The sequence below is a fragment of the Bufo bufo genome, chromosome 1 (assembly GCF_905171765.1).
Source record: "Bufo bufo chromosome 1, aBufBuf1.1, whole genome shotgun sequence".
NCBI lineage: Eukaryota > Metazoa > Chordata > Amphibia > Anura > Bufonidae > Bufo > Bufo bufo.
Window position 1 is genome coordinate 518661314 of NC_053389.1, and position 21629 is coordinate 518682942.

At 41.1% G+C, this 21629-nt stretch overlaps 1 protein-coding gene across 2 annotated transcripts in view; it reads left to right on the top strand.

Annotated features, from left to right (window-relative positions):
- CFTR (CF transmembrane conductance regulator) overlaps positions 1-21629 on the top strand; it is a 203874-nt gene that overhangs the window by 50450 nt on the left and 131795 nt on the right. For both annotated transcript variants that reach the window (XM_040411444.1, XM_040411453.1), the window contains 3 exons: positions 16575-16738; positions 19182-19307; positions 20506-20752. In XM_040411444.1, the coding sequence (XP_040267378.1) occupies positions 16575-16738; positions 19182-19307; positions 20506-20752 (537 nt within the window). The remainder of the gene's footprint in view (positions 1-16574; positions 16739-19181; positions 19308-20505; positions 20753-21629) is intronic.

Genomic DNA, 21629 nt, shown 5'->3' on the forward strand with positions numbered 1-21629 from the left:
CACAGCCCCATAGAAGTGAATGGGTCCTGATTTAGTGCGGGTGCATTCCGGTATTTTGAATGCTGGATCCGGCACTAATACATTCCTATGGGGAAAAATGCCGGATCCGGCATTCAGGCAAGTCTTCATTTTTTTTCGCCGGAGATAAAACCGTAGCATGCTGTGGTTTTATCTTTTGCCTGATCAGTCAAAATGACTGAACTGAAGACGTCCTGATGCAAACTGAACGGATTACTCTCCATTCAGAATGCATGGGGATAAAACTGATCAGTTCTTTTCCGGTATAGAGCCCCTGTGACGGAACTCAATGCCGGAAATGAAAAACGCTAGTGTGAAAGTACTTTAAAATATTAAGTTTAAATCCCCCCTTTCCCAATTTTACATATAAAATATATAAACAATAAATAAATAAACATATTACATAGCGCTGTCCAAACTATTAAATTATTAAAAAATATCTCCTATGCGGTGAGCATTCGCCATTTTTTAGTCACCTTGTCACCCCAAAAAATAGCATAGGACTGTTTTATTATGAGCCGAATGTTTCATAAAATGCGAAATGCACGCGGCTTTTTTGTTTTTTTTGGGGGTTTTTTTGCGCGGTATTGAGTATCGCAATAATTTTTTATGGTGACGAAAGCGAATCAAAATTTTGGTTTCAAAACAACCCTACGCCGATCTGATCGGCGTAGCGTTGTCACGATACCAAAGATTTGATTCAGTTTCGATTTGGCGACTAAAAATTTGATTTGGCTCCTAAATTTTTCAGTTCAGGAGCCAATGGCTACTAGGTATTTTTTTTAGTCTGGAGCACTGCATTTTAATTTTTTTGCTGTCAGTGGGCTGGCTCCAGTAACAGCAGGCAGTGTGGGGGCGGCGCTCACTCACTGACGTCACACGCCTGCTCCTCCCACTAGGCGGCGCAGGCGCGTGACGTCAGTGAGTGAGCACTGCCGCCCGCACTTGTTACTGGAGGGTGGAGGGAGGAGGGAGGAGGCAGGAGCTGAATGTAAGGTAGTATTTTAGTAAAGAGATGAGCGCTGTGCCTGTGCTAAAATTAAAGTTACTGTCTGCAGCCTGCACGGCTGCACCGATTTATTAATGTATACTACTGTGAGTGGCGGGGGGGGATCTATATGGATGACGTCATGACGGCACTGTTATAGGGAGGGCGGGGGATCCGTGGATGGCACTGTTATGGGGGGGGGGGGGTCTGTCATGTGGATGACACTTATGGGGGGGGCCGGGGGGTCTGTGGATGACACTTATGGGGGGGATCTGTGGATGGCACCATTATGGAGGGAGGGGGATCTGTGGATGACACTGTTATGGGGGGGATCTGTGGATGACACTGTTATGGGGGGATCTGTGGATGACTGTTATGGGGGGGATCTGTGGATGGCATGAGCATGAACTTGCAAGACAGCTAAACTTTAAAGACCTTATAAATGAGTTTGCTGAAGCAAAGGTACGAAGAATGTCCACTACAAATTTGTAACACCTTTGGCAAAATGGGAAAGGACTAGTGAAACTGGTCAGTGTTTTTGGGTGAAGCCATAAATATATGCACATATGCAGACTGTGAATGTTCAATTGCACTCTGAACTTGGGTCGTTTGACTCCTGTTGTTTTTGTGCCTGTTGGCGCACTTATGTTTACCCAGTTGTCTACAGTAAACTATCTTTAACGAGACCTGGCTTGTTGTTTTTTTTCCACCTTTATCATTTGTTTAATCTTCCTAATTTTTTCAAAATACCACTTCATTTATTCATTAATGTTTTTTTATTACATATTGATATTAAAGAGGTCTGTTCTCATCTGAAAACAGTATTTATTTTGGATAATAAAACTTATAACTGGCTGGAGAAAAATAAATATCACTTGTAGACAAATCTGCATGTTGTTTCAAGGCGGCGTCTGGGGAGGGGCCAAGGGCGGGGCCAGGGGTGTGGCTGAAGGAGGGATCAGGGGGTGGAGCTGAAGGGGGCCCCGTCATGTATGCTGTACGGGGCCCCATGATTTCTATCAGCGGCCCTGGGGTCAGGACGACTGCACTATATTAAGGAGAGGATGAATGGGGCCATTTATTGTGAGATTTTGAGCAACAACCTCTTTCCCTCAGTCAGAGAATTGAAGATGGGTCGTGGCTGGGTCTTCCAACATGACAACAACCCGAAGCACACAGTCAGGATAACCAAGGAGTGGCTCTGTAAAAAGCAAATTAAGGTTCTGGAGTGGCCTAGCCAGTCTCCAGACCTAAATCCAATAGAACATCTTTGGAGGGAGCTGAAACTCTGTGTTGCTCAGCAACAGCCACGAAACCTGACAGATCTAGAGGAGATCTGTGTGGAGGAGTGGGCCAAAATCCCTGTTGCAGTGTGTGCAAACCTGTTCAAGAACTACAGGAAACGTTTGACCTCTGTAATTGCAAACAAAGGCTTCTGTACCAAATATTAACACTGATTTTCTCAGGTGTTCAAATACTTATGTTCAGCAGTGCAAGACAAATAAATTCTTTAAAAATCATACAATGTGATTTCCTGATTTTTTTTATTTTCATTCTGTCTCTCAGAGTGGGAATGCACCTACAGCGTGAATTTCAAACCCCTCCATGATTTCTAAGTGGGAGAACTTGCAGGGTGTTCAAATACTTCTGTTCCTCACTGTATTTGAAGCAAACTTGTCACCATGAAAGTGAGGAGATTGAAATATATTTTTGTGGGAAAAGAATGATCAAAACTTGTATTACATTTTTTAAATCTCTCCACCTTTTGGGCTCAGGAGTCAGGTGGGTGCATGCAGGCTCATACATGGGAAGGTTGTCAGTCACTGAGTAGGTCCACCCACTGGATTTCTAAGCCCAAAATGAGTAGAGATGCAAAAGGGATCCACCTCTAAGACCTGCTGCTTTCTCAAGAAGGGGACCTCATGGTTCCCAGCTTGGAATGGAAAGGTTGCCACACATGTGCACCTTTCTCCATTCACTTCAATAGTACTTCTAAAATAGCCAAGCCAGCACTCTTGGCTATTTTCAGAAGTGATATTGAAGTGAATGGAGAGAGCTACACATGCACAGCCACCTCTCCATTCTGGGCCAGGCTTGCCAAGACCCTGCGCAGTGAGCCCCTGAGGAGCCGGTACAGAGGGGATGAGAGTGGTAGTGGCCCTGATGAGGTCTTGTGTCATGGTGTGCTCCCTCAGGCCGTTGATCTTTGGGGATTGGTGCAGTGTAAAGGTGGTTTGAAGAATCAGGACAGAAATAGAAGTATAGCAGTCCTTCTTTACTCAGTCCAATATATAACTTGTGACATATCCAACAGTAGTAAGTACAATATACAGTTTATGGCAGCAGATGAAGAGGTATGGTGGCTGTTTGTGTGGCAGTTTAATGGAACCTGTAGGCACTTTTGAATATAGGTGTCCACTGTGAGACAGGCTTGAAGTTAGTCTGGCCTGGTGATTGTTCTAGGTTATGGGTGTCTGAGCTGTAGTCCATCACCTGCAGCAGTGTCTGTAAAGCTGAAATTTCACTGATCACTATGCTGTCTTTGTACACTGTAGCTTCTTGGAAGCAGTGTTCTGGATTCTCTCTGGAGTGATGGTCTCACAGGAGAATTGGATATGGTTCCTAGGAGTAGGAGCTCAGCCATGTACTTCCTCTCCCTTTTCTGTCTCTCAGGAACTCCTTATGCTGGCATGAAGTAGGACCAGCCCATTCCGACCAAAAGGGGAGGAACAGGGTGGTTTGTGTGTCCTTTTAGTCAAAGATTGACAGATCTTAAAGGGGTTATCCTATTACTAAGGGGGAAAAGACATCTTATAGTACATGACAATCTCTTTCTAACAAAGCTAGAACCAGCCCTGTACCTCACATGGTTCCGGAGATCTCCCCATTCATTGCTCTGCTAGATTTATATCAAGCTGACAGCTCAAGGGGAGGGTCTTTTCTACTTCAGCTAAGGGGGCGTGTCTCAGCTCTACCTATCACAGCTCAGGAGGCAGTTGAAGGATGAAACTAAGCAGTTGAAGGACGAAGAAAAAAGAAAAATAGCAGTGGCGCCATACAGATACATTTTATAGAATAACTCAGTGGCTATGCTAAATTTGTTATTACATGAAATTACGAAGGTATTCAGATTCAGTGGCTGGTTTGAAAACTGTAGAATATTTTTCATGGGACAGCCCTTTTACATTAAATTGTACAAAGTGGTAATGGTGATTTCTGATGGGGAAAGAAGTTTTCTAGGAGGGAGTTTATTTTTACAAAGTTCTAGAACTTGAGTGTTGATAATTTCTGATATGTACAATAATGAAAGAACAGGAAAGCTGGAAATGGCAGTCAGTTAAACACTCATGGCATAAATATAAACTAAACCTATCCCATATAGGAAAAAAAGTATGGCAGATAATCCGTGTTCTATACCTTATGCTGTACAGAGGTAGACATGCAGCTACAAGCAGAAATGTTGACTGTTACTTGCCTTACGTCAACGGGAAACAAAAGCACAGTTGGACATTTTACATTTTTACTAAGGTTATCTACAGTTTGCTCTTCCGTGAAAACATCATTGAACCATTTAGCAACATCTTACATCATGGGTAATATCCTTTGTTTGGAGGTGAACTGATAAGAGTAAAAAATGATGCGTAAACTACAGATTTATAAGGTGTAATATAAATGTCAACAATGCAATCTAACCTGTAATGTCCCAGGACACTGGGAAGACTCGCCTCAATGATGTATGGTGGATTATGTCTTTTATGGTTCACAATCTCTAAGTAACTGAAATACTGACCGCATTTTAGAACAGCAATGCATTCATTACTCTACTTCTCCATGATTTATGAAGTTCTCCTAGTGGCTTTGTTGAGTAAAGAATTGTGGGAATAGCTTGTTCGGTCATTTCATTTACAATGCATATGCTGTTTTGGAGGAATTAACCAACCGATGTTGTGTTTGGCTGCCCTCTGTGCTTACTTCCTTCTTGTAAAACATCCTTTACAACAGGAATACCCAACCTGCGGCCCTCCAGCTGTTGCAAAACTACAATTCCCAGCATGCTTGGACAGCCTACAGCTATTATGGTATGCTGGGAGTTGTAGTTTTGCAACAGCTGATGGGCCACAGGTTGAGCATCCTGCTTTACAACACGTGTTCATTTACTTTAACTGGTAACATCTTTATGTAAAAATTGTATCTAATATCATCCATTGATATGAAGCTGGGAAAGAGATCATTAATTATCTATTTGTACGAATTCAGTTATTTGCAGTGAATCTCTCCATTTTAGTTGGGAGACACCAACAGCCTAATTTACTCTTCTGGAAAAGGCTGACCATGATGTGTGTCTTTTTCAACCGATACAACTATGTAGCTATAAGAACTACTAGGCTTCCTTGGGTCCATGTTGAACCATAAATGTTGGATCTTTTCAGCTACTTTATTTTGCTTCCATGAGCACTTAGCACATTCTGTAGTGATGGCTGCCGATTACTGGTCCCTGCTAGCGTAAAAAGCTGTTGCTTAAACCAAACCATAAAGGCATAGCTTCCTGTGTAGTAGACCTAACATCTTAAGGCCCAGCAGCTAAGATGGCAACAACCTCAATTAGGGTCAGGGACAGATAGTGATCATTGTGTTTAGTTGAAAAAAATGGATAAACCTGGAAAATGTTGGATAGTTGAATGCAGAGGCCAGGGAGGAAAAGAGCGTTTTTTTCAGATGTGGTGTTCCGTTCCTCTGCTGTGCCCCCCATTTGCTTTTACCGCCCTGTATGCTAATGAATACCACCGGTACAGGGAGGAGGAGACGGCGGTGTTTCTCAAGGGGCGTCTACTTCTCCCTGGCTGTCAGCTGCCCAATCGCAGAGGAGAGCGTCACCGCCAGAGAAGGTGAGCCTTTTTTGCTCCTCCTCCCTGTACCCATGCTATTAATTAGCATACAGGGCGGCTAAAGCGAACAGGGGGCACAGCGGAGCAGCGCACCTGAAAAAAAAAAAAGCACCCTGATATCTACTCATCATGCCCTACACTGCCAGGTACTAATATTGTAATGTCAGGGTCAGTGAAATGTCCTCTTTAATGTGTGGCTGAACGCTAAGAGCTCATACCACATGGACCTATTCTAGGGGTCCACCTAAAATGTGGACAGGACACAGATGTCATCCATGTACTGTCTGCATCTATGTGGCCTTTCAGCAAGTTGTAGAACGTATCCTGTTCTTGCCTATTTTGCAGACAAGAATAGAAAGTTCTGTTAGGAAAATACAGCATGTGGCAAGTGTCTGTATTTTGTGGATTCGAGGTTTGTGGATTGCAAAATACATACAGTCGTGTGCATGAGCCCTAACATCTCTCAAACTCACTTGCTGCTAGGTCAGGTTATGGTGAAGTTTGGCACATTTCCAACTTTTGCTATTTGTGCCCATTGTTACTTGTTACACCTCTAGCCTTTAAAGGGCACCTGTCAGCAGATTTGTATCTATGAAACTGGCTGACCTGTTACATGTGCATTTGGCAGCTGAAGGCATCTGTGTTGCTCCCTGTTCTGTGTAGTCCCATGTTCATACAGTATGTGCCTGCATGCCTAAGAAAAAGTAAAATTATATATATATATATATATATATATATATATATATATAATATAATAATCACAGGTCGGCACTGCTGTATATGGTCACGGTGCACGTGTCTATGAGATGGCGTCCCAATGTAGAATCAATAAAGAAGACCGGCACTCGCTGTTGATAATTCTTTCTTTGTATTTATTCAGTCAAATGTACAGGCAATAAGTGACGCGTTTCGGTGCTGCCGCACCTTCCTCAGACTTATCATCATACAAAGAACATTTCATGTTTAAATAGAGCGCCCAAACACAGGGAAATGACATCACACAGAAAACCACACCCACCAATCAGTGTTAAAACGAAAACATATGAGTTCCTTTAAATTCACTTTAGTTTGTTCCTTACTTCTTTCTTCCTTCATTATGTTCGCTGTAAATAATATATAGAGAAAAATCCATTTATTTTCTTACAAAGGATAATTATTGTTTTCATTTTATTTTTATATTTTTTATTTTTATATTTTATTTTAAAGTTTTTTATTTATTTTTAATTGCACTATTGCAATACTCAAAAAAATAATAACTTTATAGAAAAATTATTATCCTGGAAAAAATATTATTGTACCAAGGTGATCTATCAGAGGAAGCTTTGTACATTATACTCCCGGTTGAGTCCGTGGGGCTCAATCGTTCGTAATCGATGTATCCAATAAGCCTCCCTCTGCAGCAATAACTTGTTCCTATCTCCACCCCGACGTGGAAGGGGTACACTGTCTATAATCTGGTAACGCAACTGTGCCACTGTGTGTCTATGTGCATGGAAGTGGAATGGAACTGGAAATAATAAATTTTGCTTGCGGATGGTAGACTTGTGGTTACTAAGTCTGTCTTTCATCCTAGTGGAAGTCTCTCCCACGTACAATAGACCACAGGGGCATTTTAAAATATATATAACAAAACGACTGTCACAGGTGAAATTTTTTTTTATAGGTATGCGTTCGCCAGATTGTGGATGTGTAAAGTGTGTACCCTTAATTACACTAGAACAGTGTACACAATTTAAGCAGGGGAAGGTTCCCATTTTAGGAGTAGCCAGTACTCTCTGTAGAGATCCAGTTTTGCTACTTCCAATGTCAGCCCGTACTATCTTATCACGTATATTTCTGGCTCTTTTGAAGCACATCATAGGTGGTAGTTTAAACTCCACTACTTGTGGGTACGACTTTGACACAACGTTCCATATATATATATATATATATATATATATATATATGCAAATGAACCTCTAGGAGCAACGGCAGCATTGTCATTACTGCTAGAGGCTCTGCTGTCTCTGCAACTACCGCGCCCTCTGCACTTTGGTTGACAGGACCAGGCAGTTGTGATAACGTTTACACTGCCTGGCCCTGTCAATCATAGTGGACAGGATGTGGCAGTTGCACAGAGAGCAGAGCCACTAGGTACATTGGCAATGCTGCCGTTGCTCCTAGAGGCTCGTTTACATATATTAAAACCAAATTTTTTTCAGCAATTAGGGCACATATAAACATGGGGCCAACACAGATGCCTTCAGCTTCCAAGTGCACATGCAAAAAGGTCAGCCAGTATCATAGGTATAAATCTGCTAACAGTCTTAAAGTGACTATTTATTAATGGCCTAAAATAAAACTGCAGTTACAAGTTTAAAGGGAACCTGTCATCACCTTTATGCTGCCCCGCAGTATAAAGTAGAGACAGGTGAGTTATTTTTAAGGGATCTGTCATTTAAAAGTTAAAAGTAAGTGGTTGCCAAGAACCAAGATCACAGTCATTGCAGACTGGGCCTGGAAAAGAGTCCTGGCCACCTGAGAAGTCATGGTTATTCATAATCTCTTGTACTCTCACCCACCTGCTGATGACTGACAGTCTTCTACCTAGTTTTCTCCCTTTCTGTCTAGGAGAGAACTGCCAGTCATCAGCAGATGGGCCGGGAGAGCAGGAAGATTATGAATAACCATGACTCTTCTCAGGAAGATTTTACTCTTTTCAAGGCCTGGGCTGCAATGATTATAATGCTGGTTCTCGGCAACCACTTACTTTTAGCTCTTGAGTGACACCTCGGTGAGATCAGCATTTCTGTCACTACTTCGTACTGCCCTCAGTAAGGTCAGCATACAGTTGATGACAGGTTCCCTTTTATTTTATACTGATGACCTATCCCACCATTGAGCTGTTTGAAGAGGCTGCAGTGTTCCAGGGAGTACGGCAGCCTCTTCCTTGGCCTGTGACATCATGTTCATAATAAAGTGTCTCAAGCCATTTACAACATTAAATAGCTGAAATTTGCCAAGCTATCAGTGGCCAACTCTTATGGAAAACTTTAAGCAACCTTTGCTTTTGTTTTTTTAATGGAATGCTAAACCCAGATAATGCACACAAGAATGCAGCACTTCTTCCCTTTATCTCTTCTTTTCCAATGACCCTATTATACAGTGTCTCTTGCAGCCTCCCCCTCTACCCTGCAGTAGAACAAAAAGACCCCTGCCCCTCAGCAGACCACCTGTCTTACATGTAAGACATCAGCAGGAGATTAACCCCAGTGTTCGCTATAGGATATCTATAGGACTGTGTCAGGATCATGCAGAACTGCTGCAAACTGACAAACAGTAAGGACAACTCTATTTCTTGTTTAAAGAGGACATATAGTACATAACGATCTGTAACAGAGCTAGAACCAGCCCTGTACCTCACATGAGAACTGCCCATTCATTGCCCTGCTAAATTTATTTCAAGGTGGCAAGTTAGGGGGCGTGTACTTGCTACTGTACCTCTTTCCCTGTAACTACCACAGTTTCTAACAGAAGATATAGTTAGTGACACTGAGCGTGGACAAGAAATAAGAAAAAGAACAAACAGCAGGTGGCTCTATACAGATATATTTTAATGAATAGCTCAGTGGTTATACTACATTTTTAATTACAATACATGCAATTACAAAAGTATTCATATCCATGTCCTAGTTTGAAAAATGTAGAATCTTTTTTATGGAACAACCCCTTTAAGAATTTGTTTCCAGGATTATTGTTCCTTTAAATTAAATAGAAATATACAGTTGCAAGAAAAAGTATGTGAACCCTTTGGAATGATATGGATTTCTGCACAAATTGGTCATAAAATGTGATCTGATCTTCATGTAAGTCACAACAATAGACAATCACAGTCTGCTTAAACTAATAACACACAAAGAATTAAATGTTACCATGTTTTTATTGAACACACCATGTAAAAATTCACAGTGCAGGTGGAAAAAATATGTGAACCCCTATACTAATGACATCTCCAAGAGCTAATTGGAGTGAGGTGTCAGCCAACTGGAGTCCAATCAATGAGATGAGATTAGAGGTGTTGGTTACAGCTGTCCTGCCCTATATAAAAAACACACCAGTTCTGGGTTTGCTTTTCACAAGAAGCATTGCCTGATGTGAATGATGCCTCGCACAAAAGAGCTCTCAGAAGACCTACAATTAAGAATTGTTGACTTGCATAAAGCTGGAAAAGGTTATAAAAGTATCTCCAAAAGCCTTGCTGTTCATCAGTCCACGGTAAGAGAAATTGTCTGTAAATGGAGAAAGATCAGCACTGCTGCTACTCTCCCTAGGAGTTGCCGTCCTGTAAAGATGACTGCAAGAGCACAGCGCAGACTGCTCAATGAGGTGAAGAAGAATCCTAGAGTGTCATCTAAAGACTTACAAAAGTCTCTGGCATATGCTAACATCCCTGTTAGCGAATCTACGATACGTAAAACACTAAACAAGAATGGATTTCATAGGAGGATACCACAGAGGAAGCCACTCCTGTCAAAAAAAACCATAGCTGCACGTTTACAGTTTGCACAAGAGCACCTGGATGTTCCACAGCAGTACTGGCAAAATATTCTGTGGACAGATGAAACCAAAGTTGAGTTGTTTGGAAGAAACACACAACACTATGTGTGGAGAAAAAGAGGCACAGCACACCAACATCAAAACCTCATCCCAACTGTGAAGTATGGTGTTGGGGGCATCATGGTTTGGGGCTGCTTTGCTGCGTCAGGGCCTTAACGGATTGCTATCATCGAAGGAAAAATGAATTCCCAGGTTTATAAAGACATTTTGCAGGAGAACTTAAGGCCATCTGTCCACCAGCTGAAGCTCAACAGAAGATGGGTGTTGCAACAGGACAACGACTCAAAGCATAGAAGTAAATCAACAGCAGAATGGCTTAGGCTGGGTTCACACGAGCGGATGCCGTGCGTGGCATCCGCTCCGTGAAAGAGTGCCAAGACCCGATGCAGACTGCAGAGGCACGGAGCATTAACATGACTGATAATGCTCCGTGCCTCTCTGTGATCTCTTTAATACGAAATCACAGTGACAACGGTCAGGAGTAATTCTTGACCATTCCTCTTTACAGAACTGTTTCAGTTCAGCAATATTCTTGGGATGTCTGGTGTGAATCGCTTTCTTGAGGTCATGCCACAGCATCTTAATCGGGTTGAGCTCAGAACTCTGACTGGGCCACTCCAGAAGGCGTATTTTCTTCTGTTTAAGGCTGGGTTCACACGAGCGGATGCCGTGCGTGGCATCCGCTCCGTGAAAGAGTGCCAAGACCCGATGCAGACTGCAGAGGCACGGAGCATTAACATGACAACTGTGATTTCGTAGTAAAGAGGTCACAGAGAGGCACGGAGCATTATCAGTCATATTAATGCTCCGTGCCTCTGCAGTCTGCATCGGGTCTTGGCACTCTTTCACGGAGCGGATGCCACGCACGGCATCCGCTCGTGTGAACCCAGCCTTAAACAGAAGAAAATACGCCTTCTGGAGTGGCCCAGTCAGAGTTCTGAGCTCAACCCGATTAAGATGCTGTGGCATGACCTCAAGAAAGCGATTCACACCAGACATCCCAAGAATATTGCTGAACTGAAACAGTTCTGTAAAGAGGAATGGTCAAGAATTACTCCTGACCGTTGTGCACGTCTGATCTGCAACTACAGGAAACGTTTGGTTGAAGTTATTGCTGCCAAAGGAGGGTCAACCAGTTATTAAATCCAAGGGTTCACATACTTTTCCCACCTGCACTGTGAATGTTTACATGGTGTGTTCATAAAAACATGGTAACATTAAATTATTTGTGTGTTATTAGTTTAAGCAGACTGTGATTGTCTATTGTTGTGACTTAGATGAAGATCAGATCACATTTTATGACCAATTTGTGCAGAAATCTATATCATTCCAAAGGGTTCACATACTTTTTCTTGCAACTGTAGATAATATAAATAAAATCCCTTATTCTAGCTATACTGTATAAATCATTAAGGCAAATATTTAAAAAATACTATATCAACAAGTTAATAAACGCCATAGAGACATATTTTATCCACGATCACATTTTATCCAAATCTTATGTGCATTTGATTACCAGTTCTTATCAAAGACTAACAAAACCTGTTTACTTTTAATAATCTGCAGTATTTGCATTACCATCACTGCAGATTAACAAGGTAAAAGAAAAGCAAAGACAAGCTGAGAAATATGGAACATTGTTCACAGCGGAACTAGCAACCGGTTTCTTTGAGGCCACAACTTCACTTGGCCCCTTTGCATGTTTGAGTAGTTTTTAGGCTAGTTGCACACTAGTGGTAAATTCTTTCGGCAGGCTGTTCTGGCAAAACCAGAAAAGTCCAGAGCACCGATGGATCCCATTGACTATAATGGGACTCGGAAGAGATCACGACTGTTTTCAATATTACTGCCGGAAATCCTCTGGACAAATACCGCTGCAAGCTGTGGTTTTCATCCGGGCAAATCTCTGCACTAAACTTGGAAACAGATTGGATTTCCACTGAGTCCCATTATAGTCAAGGGGCTATGGCAGGGTTGGGCAATAAGCGGCTGTGCCGAAGAATTTACCTCTACTGTGAAGCTATCCACACATCTGCTGCACTGTATTCCAGTAGTGTGTTCTGGTAGAGAAGCAGACTACTCCAGTTACCATATCTGGCACAGACAGACACCAATCCCTTTTCACTATAATGGGATCAGTTGGGTTTCTGGCAGGAATGACGGCTTTCTGCCAGAAAAAAACTGCTGCATGTAGCTGTATTTCTCTGGCAGAAAGCTGGTATTTAAACCAATCGGTTCCCGTGATAATGAATAGGGATCCGGCAGTGTCCGACTAAGATGGATACGATAAGTCCTGTAGTCTGCTCCTCTGCGAGAACATACTACTGGATTTACCAAATGGACATGTGAATGCAGCCTCAGCTCCCAGGTTGGTAGTGGCTGTGAATTCACACGTGTACAGGCTGTTGCTTTGGTTAGTACAGTACAGAATTGTTTCCATGTAATGCAAAGGTTAATTATAACATTTTTGGCACCAGGGTCAGTCCAGTATAACTTATATTGGTACCATGGTGAAAACCACATCACCAGCAGCTGTCTCATGGTAGCTATATAAGTCAGCACTGAAGACCTGTACTTTGTTCTAATACTGTATCATTGTCATTTTCACACTTTTTTTACTCACTGTTCTTGTGGTTATAAATTGTAGACTTTGTATTGATATTTTTTTTCCTTAACGGAAATCTGTCAGATTAAACGTGTGCAGCAAGCCTGCAGGGGAAGGGCCGTGAGGAAGATGGTAGTGGTGGTTTTGGCTACCATGGTGGTGGTAGTACCCACAGTTCACAGTGGCAGTCTTCCTCTGGCACTCCCTGGGGCCATGCAGTGACTGGAGGTTGCAACTGTTCTTCCCTCGGAGCACACCCTGGACCTTTAGGGTCTCCTGCCTAGTTTTAGGTAGGGTGCTCTTGATGTTAAGTGTTTGGCAGGGTGCAAGGTAGGAGTGCAGAGGCAGTGGTTCTAATAAATAAAGCTTTTCTTTACTGTATTAATGACAGAAGTAGTAGTAGTACATACACAGTTTCAAAGTACATCACAGTGTAGTCTTTCTCCCAAACAGTTTATATGCAGCAACAGTGATGGTAGTTGTAGTACTCCCTGACTCTCCTTCTAAAGACACTGCAGTCTCACCAAAATAACCACAGGCATGCAGTTAGGTCCTTATTAACTCCTTCTGCATTCTCCAGACCGAGGGATGCAAATTTAAGATAATGATGGCTAGTCCGTCTCAAAGTGTGGTAGGTGTCGAAGGTAATAATGCTTTCCACAGCAGAAAAGTCTCAATGCCATTAATGAGCAGATAACTTGCACGGCCTGGTTGGTTCTGGACCTTCTAAGATGTCTGGCCTCTTTAATTCAGGGCTACTCTGATGGTAAAGCTGCTCCTTTGGCAGCTGTAGTCTCAGAGACAGACACTGCAAAGGCACATGCGAACACTGGAAGCATGGGTTAATCTAAATTGCATTACTGCCATACTTACTATACATTAGAAGATCTTTGCGCACATTTTTCATCAAAATTGTGTTGGGCCCATCTACCAACACTTAAATTTTCATGCATAGTAAGTATAGCAGTAACAGTGGCATTCCTAGGGCTGGTGTCACCCGCTGCGGTAGAAAATGGTGTCACCCCCCAAGCCTCCCCCTCAAGCTTAGAGCCCCAGCACCCCCTTTCCCCCCTGGCAGCAGCTCACCTAGGTCAGGTGCACCCCACTTTCACTGGCTGGCTGACCGAGACACCTAATGCTGTTCAATTTCTTCTGGTGACCACTTATTCGTGTGGTCATCGTGTTCTGACCTGTGAGGACGAGTTACGTAGGGGACGTCCATCAAGCTCCGCTCTGCCACCGCGGCGCCGCTGACGTCCCTTCACGTCCTTCACTGAGCCTGCCAACTGACCCAAGCGGTAACGGGGGGGGGGGGGTTGGATAGTAAACAGACCGCTGACGTGGGGGGGCTAAGTAGACAGATCACCGATGGGGGGGGGTTTAGGCTGTTAGGGGTGCTAGCAGACAGATTGCTTACCGGGGGGGGGGGTGCTAGTGGCGTTGGGTCCGGGCCGACGGGTGACTCACCCCATCAGACTGGTGTCACCTGGTGCAGCCCGCACCCGCCGCACACCCCCTCGCAACGTCACTGAGCAGTAATGCAATTTAGTATAACTCCAGTGTTTGCATGTGCACATGAAGCAGTGTGCTGCTACATATAGTGTTTGTTTGCTTTTGAATCTCAGCCATGCACCTATTCTTTATTTCTTGTTGTTTGGAGGTGCTGGGCTAGCCTTTTTTTTTTTTTTTTTTCAGGTTCACTTTAATTTACTGCCACTTTTTGCCCGCAATATGGGCAAGGCCAAACCACGGCCATGTGCATGAGCCCTTAGGCTAATATTACAAGAGTACATCATACGTGAAATTGTTGGGAGCGAAGCGTCCATTTCTGGCAATCACCTGTTACATTACATGCAGCAATCTCCTCCATAGTATGGGGAGGAGGGGTCAATAGCCTGATTAACAAGCTCGTTCATCCGGTTATTGGCGGCAGTATTACACTGCCAGATCATCGCTAATGAGCGTTCATTTGAACACTTGTTAGCAATGATCTGAAAGATTATCTGCCCGTGTAATATAGACTTTAGATTTAAATGTGTCTGTCAAACTAAAAAAAAACAGAAACTGATCTATAGATAACTCAGAAGCTGAAGCAGTGTCCCAGAATGTAAAATAGACCTTCATAAGTGAGCCGTGTAAATGACCATGGTGAGGTGTGTTCCATGTGATCCTGTTACTGTTACATTTTGCTTGTAATGTTAGAATGTTATGTCGGCTGGAACAATGGTAACTAAGAGCAAACCATAATTACCCATCGAACAGTGCCTACGTGATAAGAAGTCCAACAGGCTCAGATGTCCACAAGTAACAGTGGAGTGAGGCCTGGGACTCATAGTGCATCACATTTTCGGCTTTGAATGTTAATGAAACTGATGACATCATACTTTTTTCCTTGCTGCCTCATTTTAAGGTGGCCATACACATCAAATGAAGGTCGGCCAAGCTTGCCAATTTTGGAGCGACTGAATGACCATCTAATGTGTATGGGAGGGGGGCTCCCAACTCTTTCCCGAGAGCAGATGTTGCTGCTGGGCAAATAGTATTTCAACATGCCTGATTGCTCTCAAAAGAGATAAGTAAGGGGTGTCTGGCAGCAGCTTACTCAACGCTGCTTAATGGGAAAATGTTGAGGAACTCTAAATATTGGTAACTACATCTCAGAATATTGTGTATATTTTAGTGTCCACATTAAAAAATGTAAAGTAAGTCAAACATTCAAATATTGACTGAACCTTTTTAAGAACAGCATGTGCCTTGTACAGCGTGAAACCAATTGTATCCAGTATGTGGAATTTAGAGACGCTTATTGTAGCCTTTCCACATGTAGCATCTATATGCACTGCTAAATGAAACACTGATCTTACGTTGACATTGTTCCTATCATATAAATTCTGTGGTATATTATATATGTAATGCACCAGCCTGAACTTGGAATAAATCAGCTTGATAATCTACATATGTACACTGTTATTCCAGCAAGCTCTGGCCTCATTCAGACAAGCCTATTGATCACAACTTTATCTGTAGTTGTTTTGGATGTAACAAGTGGACCACCCACAGTTCTACTGACCAGAACTTAGAGACTCACGATGATCTGGAATAAAGATAACACGTGTATGCTACACCATACTGAGTACAGTATTAATTCACAGAGACGATGCGCAGTGTAATCTTAAAGCGGAAGCAGCGCTCGCACAAGCACCGCCTCCTCTACAAACATCTAATTAGCTAGGTTTCCGGGACTTAAAGTCGGGGCCCTGCTGATCTGATACTGATGACTTATCATGAGGATAAGCCATCAATATACATAGCATGGATAGCCCCCTAAATTATTGACTTTAGTATAGTGAAGTAAAGCATTATAATGCAAACAAAATTCCACAAGGTTTTTACAGATTTATTCTGTTCTTTTGTTTATACAGATTTGTATTTTATTCTTTATAGTGTTACTCTATTCATACAAATGTTCTTCATTTGATAGGGCTTGGCCTTGGCTCATTTTGTATGGATTGCTCCACTTCAAGTGATTCTTTTGATGGGTCTCATTTGGGATTTACTGCAGGCTTCTGCCTTCTGTGGTTTGGGCTTCCTTGTTATTCTTGCATTGTTTCAGGCATGGTTGGGGAGAAGGATGATGACATATAGGTAAGATCTTATTGTCTTTTCTAGTTTATTAAATATAATGTCATTTAAATGCGTCATTGGTACAAAATTAAGTGTATGCTAGTGCAGTGCTGAAGTGGCTTACAAATGCTGTACTTGTGACATAAAGTATCACCCAACTCAAACTCTGGCACTTTGCCAAAGTAAGCATTGTTATTGTTACCTACCTGGTGACTGGCTCCATGAGTGTCAGGTCAGGATACATTACTATAAGTCTCTTCCTCCACAGTGTTTGGATATGGGCATCTCCCTACTTTAAATGGGTGGCCTGCTGTATGCTTTTAAACTGCAGCACCTGTACATATGAGAGTTATTGCAGGAGCAAAGGTTACATTTCTTTCAACTCAATTTCATTATAAAAACCAGATGTGAGTGAAGGTAATAATATCACAATTTACGGATTCTAGATTTCTGAAAATGGGGGTGTCAATCCAGGGCATTGTCCAGAGATTTATTTCTTCTAATTTGGGTTGATTCGTGTGTGCCTCAACAACAGTAGAGGATCAACACAGTAGAATTATAGGGTTAACCTGATGGACATATGTCTATTTCTCAACCTTATCAACTATGTAACTTTAGCAATTATTTTATCTAATCACTCTATTCTAATCTCAGAAAGCATCAATAATCCAATGATTACTACTGGGACTAGGCTGAATGATGGGTTACATAAACATAATCATACTTATACACTATACAATTGTGTGTATATGTGTACTGTATATATATATACAGTACAGACCAAAAGTTTGGACACACCTTCACATTCAAAGAGTTTTCTTTATTTTCATGACTATGAAAATTGTAGATTCACACTGAAGGCATCAAAACTATGAATTAACACATGTGGAATTATATACATAACAAACAAGTGTGAAACAACTGAAAATATGTCATATTATAGGTTCTTCAAAGTAGCCACCTTTTGCTTTGATTACTGCTCTGCACGCTCTTGGCATTCTCTTGATGAGCTTCAAGAGGTAGTCCCCTGAAATGGTTTTCACTTCACAGGTATGCCCTGTCAGGTTTAATAAGTGGGATTTCTTGCCTTATAAATGGGGTTGGGACCATCAGTTGCGTTGAGGAGAAGTCAGGTGGATACACAGCTGATAGTCCTACTGAATAGACTGTTAGAATTTGTATTATGGCAAGAAAAAAGCAGCTAAGTAAAGAAAAACAAGTGGCCATCATTACTTTAAGAAATGAAGGTCAGTCAGTCAGCCGAAAAATTGGGAAAACTTTGAAAGTAAGGGCTATTTGACCATGAAGGAGAGTGATGGGGTGCTGCGCCAGATGACCTGGCCTCCACAGTCACCGGACCTGAACCCAATCGAGATGGTTTGGGGTGAGCTGGACCGCAGAGTGAAGGCAAAAGGGCCAACAAGTGCTAAGCATCTCTGGGAACTCCTTCAAGACTGTTGGAAGACCATTTCAGGGGACTACCTCTTGAAGCTCATCAAGAGAATGCCGAGAGTGTGCAAAGCAGTAATCCAAGCAAAAGGTGGCTACTTTGAAGAACCTAGAATATGACATATTTTCAGTTGTTTCACACTTGTTTGTTATGTATATAATTCCACATGTGTTAATTCATAGTTTTGATGCCTTCATAGTCATGAAAATAAAGAAAACTCTTTGAATGAGAAGGTGTGTCCAAACTTTTGGTCTGTACTGTATATATAGGCTCTTTGGTGCCATATCACCCACTTCCAGGACTCATTGTTCGGGAGATATTTCTTAATGACATTGGCTGTATGTTTGGGGTTGTTGTCCTGCTGCAGAAAAATGTAAATGTAAATTATTAACATAGTTTATAAGGCCGAAAAAAGACATCTATCTATCTAGTTCGGCCTGTTATTTTTAAAGCATTCTAGCCATGCTGCATTTTTTCCCACACATGCATAAAACTTTTACACAGTACTGTATATATGTGTGTGTGTATATATATATATATATATATATATATTAGTGTTGAGCGAATCGAAGTTCAAGAATCAAAGTAATGAACCGAATAGTAAAGAATAAAAAAATCATACTTACCTCATCCATTTGAGTGCAAAGAGCCGTCCGCCTCCATCTTGATTGAAGATCCCACTCAAAATCTGTGTGCGGTGATGCGATCAAATGAATGAGGGTAAGTATGATTTTATTTATTTATTTTTATTTTACACTGTAATATTAATGTCAGGTGCTGCTATCAGCTATGAACGCGGCATCTGAGGGGTACAATGATGTGGATCGGCACAATCGCTGTTCCCGGTCATTGCACCCAATTCGTCACAAAGCAAATTTTTGGGTAAAATTCAGCAAAGCAAAATCAAATTTTCCAATACTTTGCTCATCTCCAATAAGCTTTGAAGAACTGGTACTCTATACTCATTATTGAACAGTTACATACTTATAGATTAATATTGCTCACACTTTATAGAGACAGAAGAGCAGGCAAGATCAATGAAAGGCTTGTGATCACTTCCGAAGTTATTGACAATATCCATTCAGTAAAAGCCTACTGTTGGGAAGATGCAATGGAGAAAATAATTCAGTCAATCAGGCAGTAAGTATAATGTGTATAAATCAGTGCTTCATTTTATAATCCGGTTATACTGAAAATAATATGTGACTCTTATGGTATGGCGTAATGTCATCCCTAATGTGAAGCATTTTTATGCATATTAGTGTTGCCACATTACTAATATTGCTACATATAGAGTTTATACCTTTTTGTACTATTGAACTTACCCTAAAATATAAAAGGCTTTGGCCCACAAACAATATTTATTTATTATTTATGTGTTATTTTTTTATTTTATGCACTTATATAGCGCTACTATATACTGCAGCACTTTACAGACATTAGCATCAAGCATCACCTACCACAAGATAAATGGATGATTGCCGGGAACCCCAGCAATCATGAAAACGGTGGTCCATGAGTCACCTGTGTGAATAGAGCTATGGTCACAGATAGGCACTACTGCCATTCTCCAAGGGAACTCGGGGACCCCTATAATCATGATCACTGGGAGTTCTGGCAATCAGACTCCTAGCGATCAGACATTTATCACTTATGCTGTGGTGGTGATAAAAGTTATTTGTGGGCCAAGCACTGAAAGCTGCACTTGTACCATAATAATAAAATATGTAAAATCAGGAAGAGAAAATAGCAGTTGGAAATTAGGACAGTGTTAATTTGAAAAAATTCTAATGAGTCACAAAATAAATTATGCTGACACAGTTCTGAGAAATAAGAGAAATAAATGATTCCTACATAAAATATGTGATATATTCATATTAATATGTAGCATAGGAAAGGGGGTTATTAACAATTAGTTAAAATATAACTTTAGCCACAATGCATGAAAATTCTTTAGGCATAAAACATGACCATGATTTTAATATTATGCTCCATTTGAAAATGTTTGAAAATGTAACCAATTTATATATTTGAATCTATGTTGAGATTTCTATTTATCTAATATCTATCTATCTATGATCTATCTCATATCTATCTATCTATCTATCTATTTATCTATCTATGATCTATCCATCTAGCTAGCTAACTTCAGGCACCTATTTCAGAGGGAAAAGTAAAGGAAAATATATAAATAATTGAAGTATATGTAGAAATATTATTTACTGCACATTTCTATGAGGTTTTAAAGAAGTGTTGTTATACAATTAGGTACACTTTAATGCAAAGTTTATATATCAATGTAAACATAAAATTCACAGTTTGGTTTGCTTTTACACAGGACTGAACTGAAACTCACCAGAAAAGCTGCCTATGTGAGATATTTCAACAGCTCAGCCTTCTTCTTCTCTGGCTTCTTTGTGGTGTTTCTTTCCATTCTTCCACATTTATTAACTAATGGGATTAGTATTCGAAAGGTCTTTACCACCATTTCATTCTGCATTGTTCTGCGTATGACTGTTACACGACAGTTCCCCTGGGCTGTGCAGACCTGGTACGACTCCCTGGGCGTAATAAATAAAATACAGGTATGTCTATGTGCTGCACAACAGGATGAACACATTGGGAATGAATGTGAAAAATGAAAGGATGTGAACTTCTATATTTACAACATGGTGTTTTTGAGAGTAGTGAATTCATAATCATTAGTATTATTTGATACTGAAATTTCTCATGCTCATTCTGACTTTTTATGACATATAGAACTTTAATAACTTTAGTTGGAAAGTTAAAAAGTAAGTAGAATGTGCTAAAGCTCCATTGTGAGCAGTTATTGACAGGTCAGTTTGACCCTTGCTTATTTCAAGCCCTACTTCCTCTGTGACAGAAATAAATTAATGTCTACACCTTTGCATCTGAAAAGCTTGCAGGTATGTACACAGAATTATGTTAGTGTATATTCTTACTTCCTTATACAGCCTGTGCTAATACAATGTGTAGCAGCATGATACAGCTAGATTCAGGAATGTTCAGAATTAAAACATTTAAAAAGAGTTTTCAGTTAAATTTATTTTTTACAAATCTCAGGTGTTAGAGCACTGCCAGGCCTCTTGCCCCTTTTCTGGGTAAGAATTTGCCCTAGACCTGAAGACCTTAGTATGTAAATCTGACACAGACTAGTTCTTAGGGATGCACTGCCTGACAACTCTGTTTATAAGGCCTAGTTGTCTGGCAGTCTATGCCAACCATTTTAAATCAAAATACTTAGTTCAAAGCTGGTTTGGACAGTGTGGAGAGACATAAAATAAATTTGTACAAAAAAACCTCTACCGAAGATTGCTTAAATCCCCAGACTACTTAAGGAGAATCTGAGGCCATGAAATGCAGTGTAATCTGCAGGCAGCAGATTATAGAGCAGTAGAAGTGAAGAAGACTGATATATAGTTTTATGAGAAAAGATTCAGT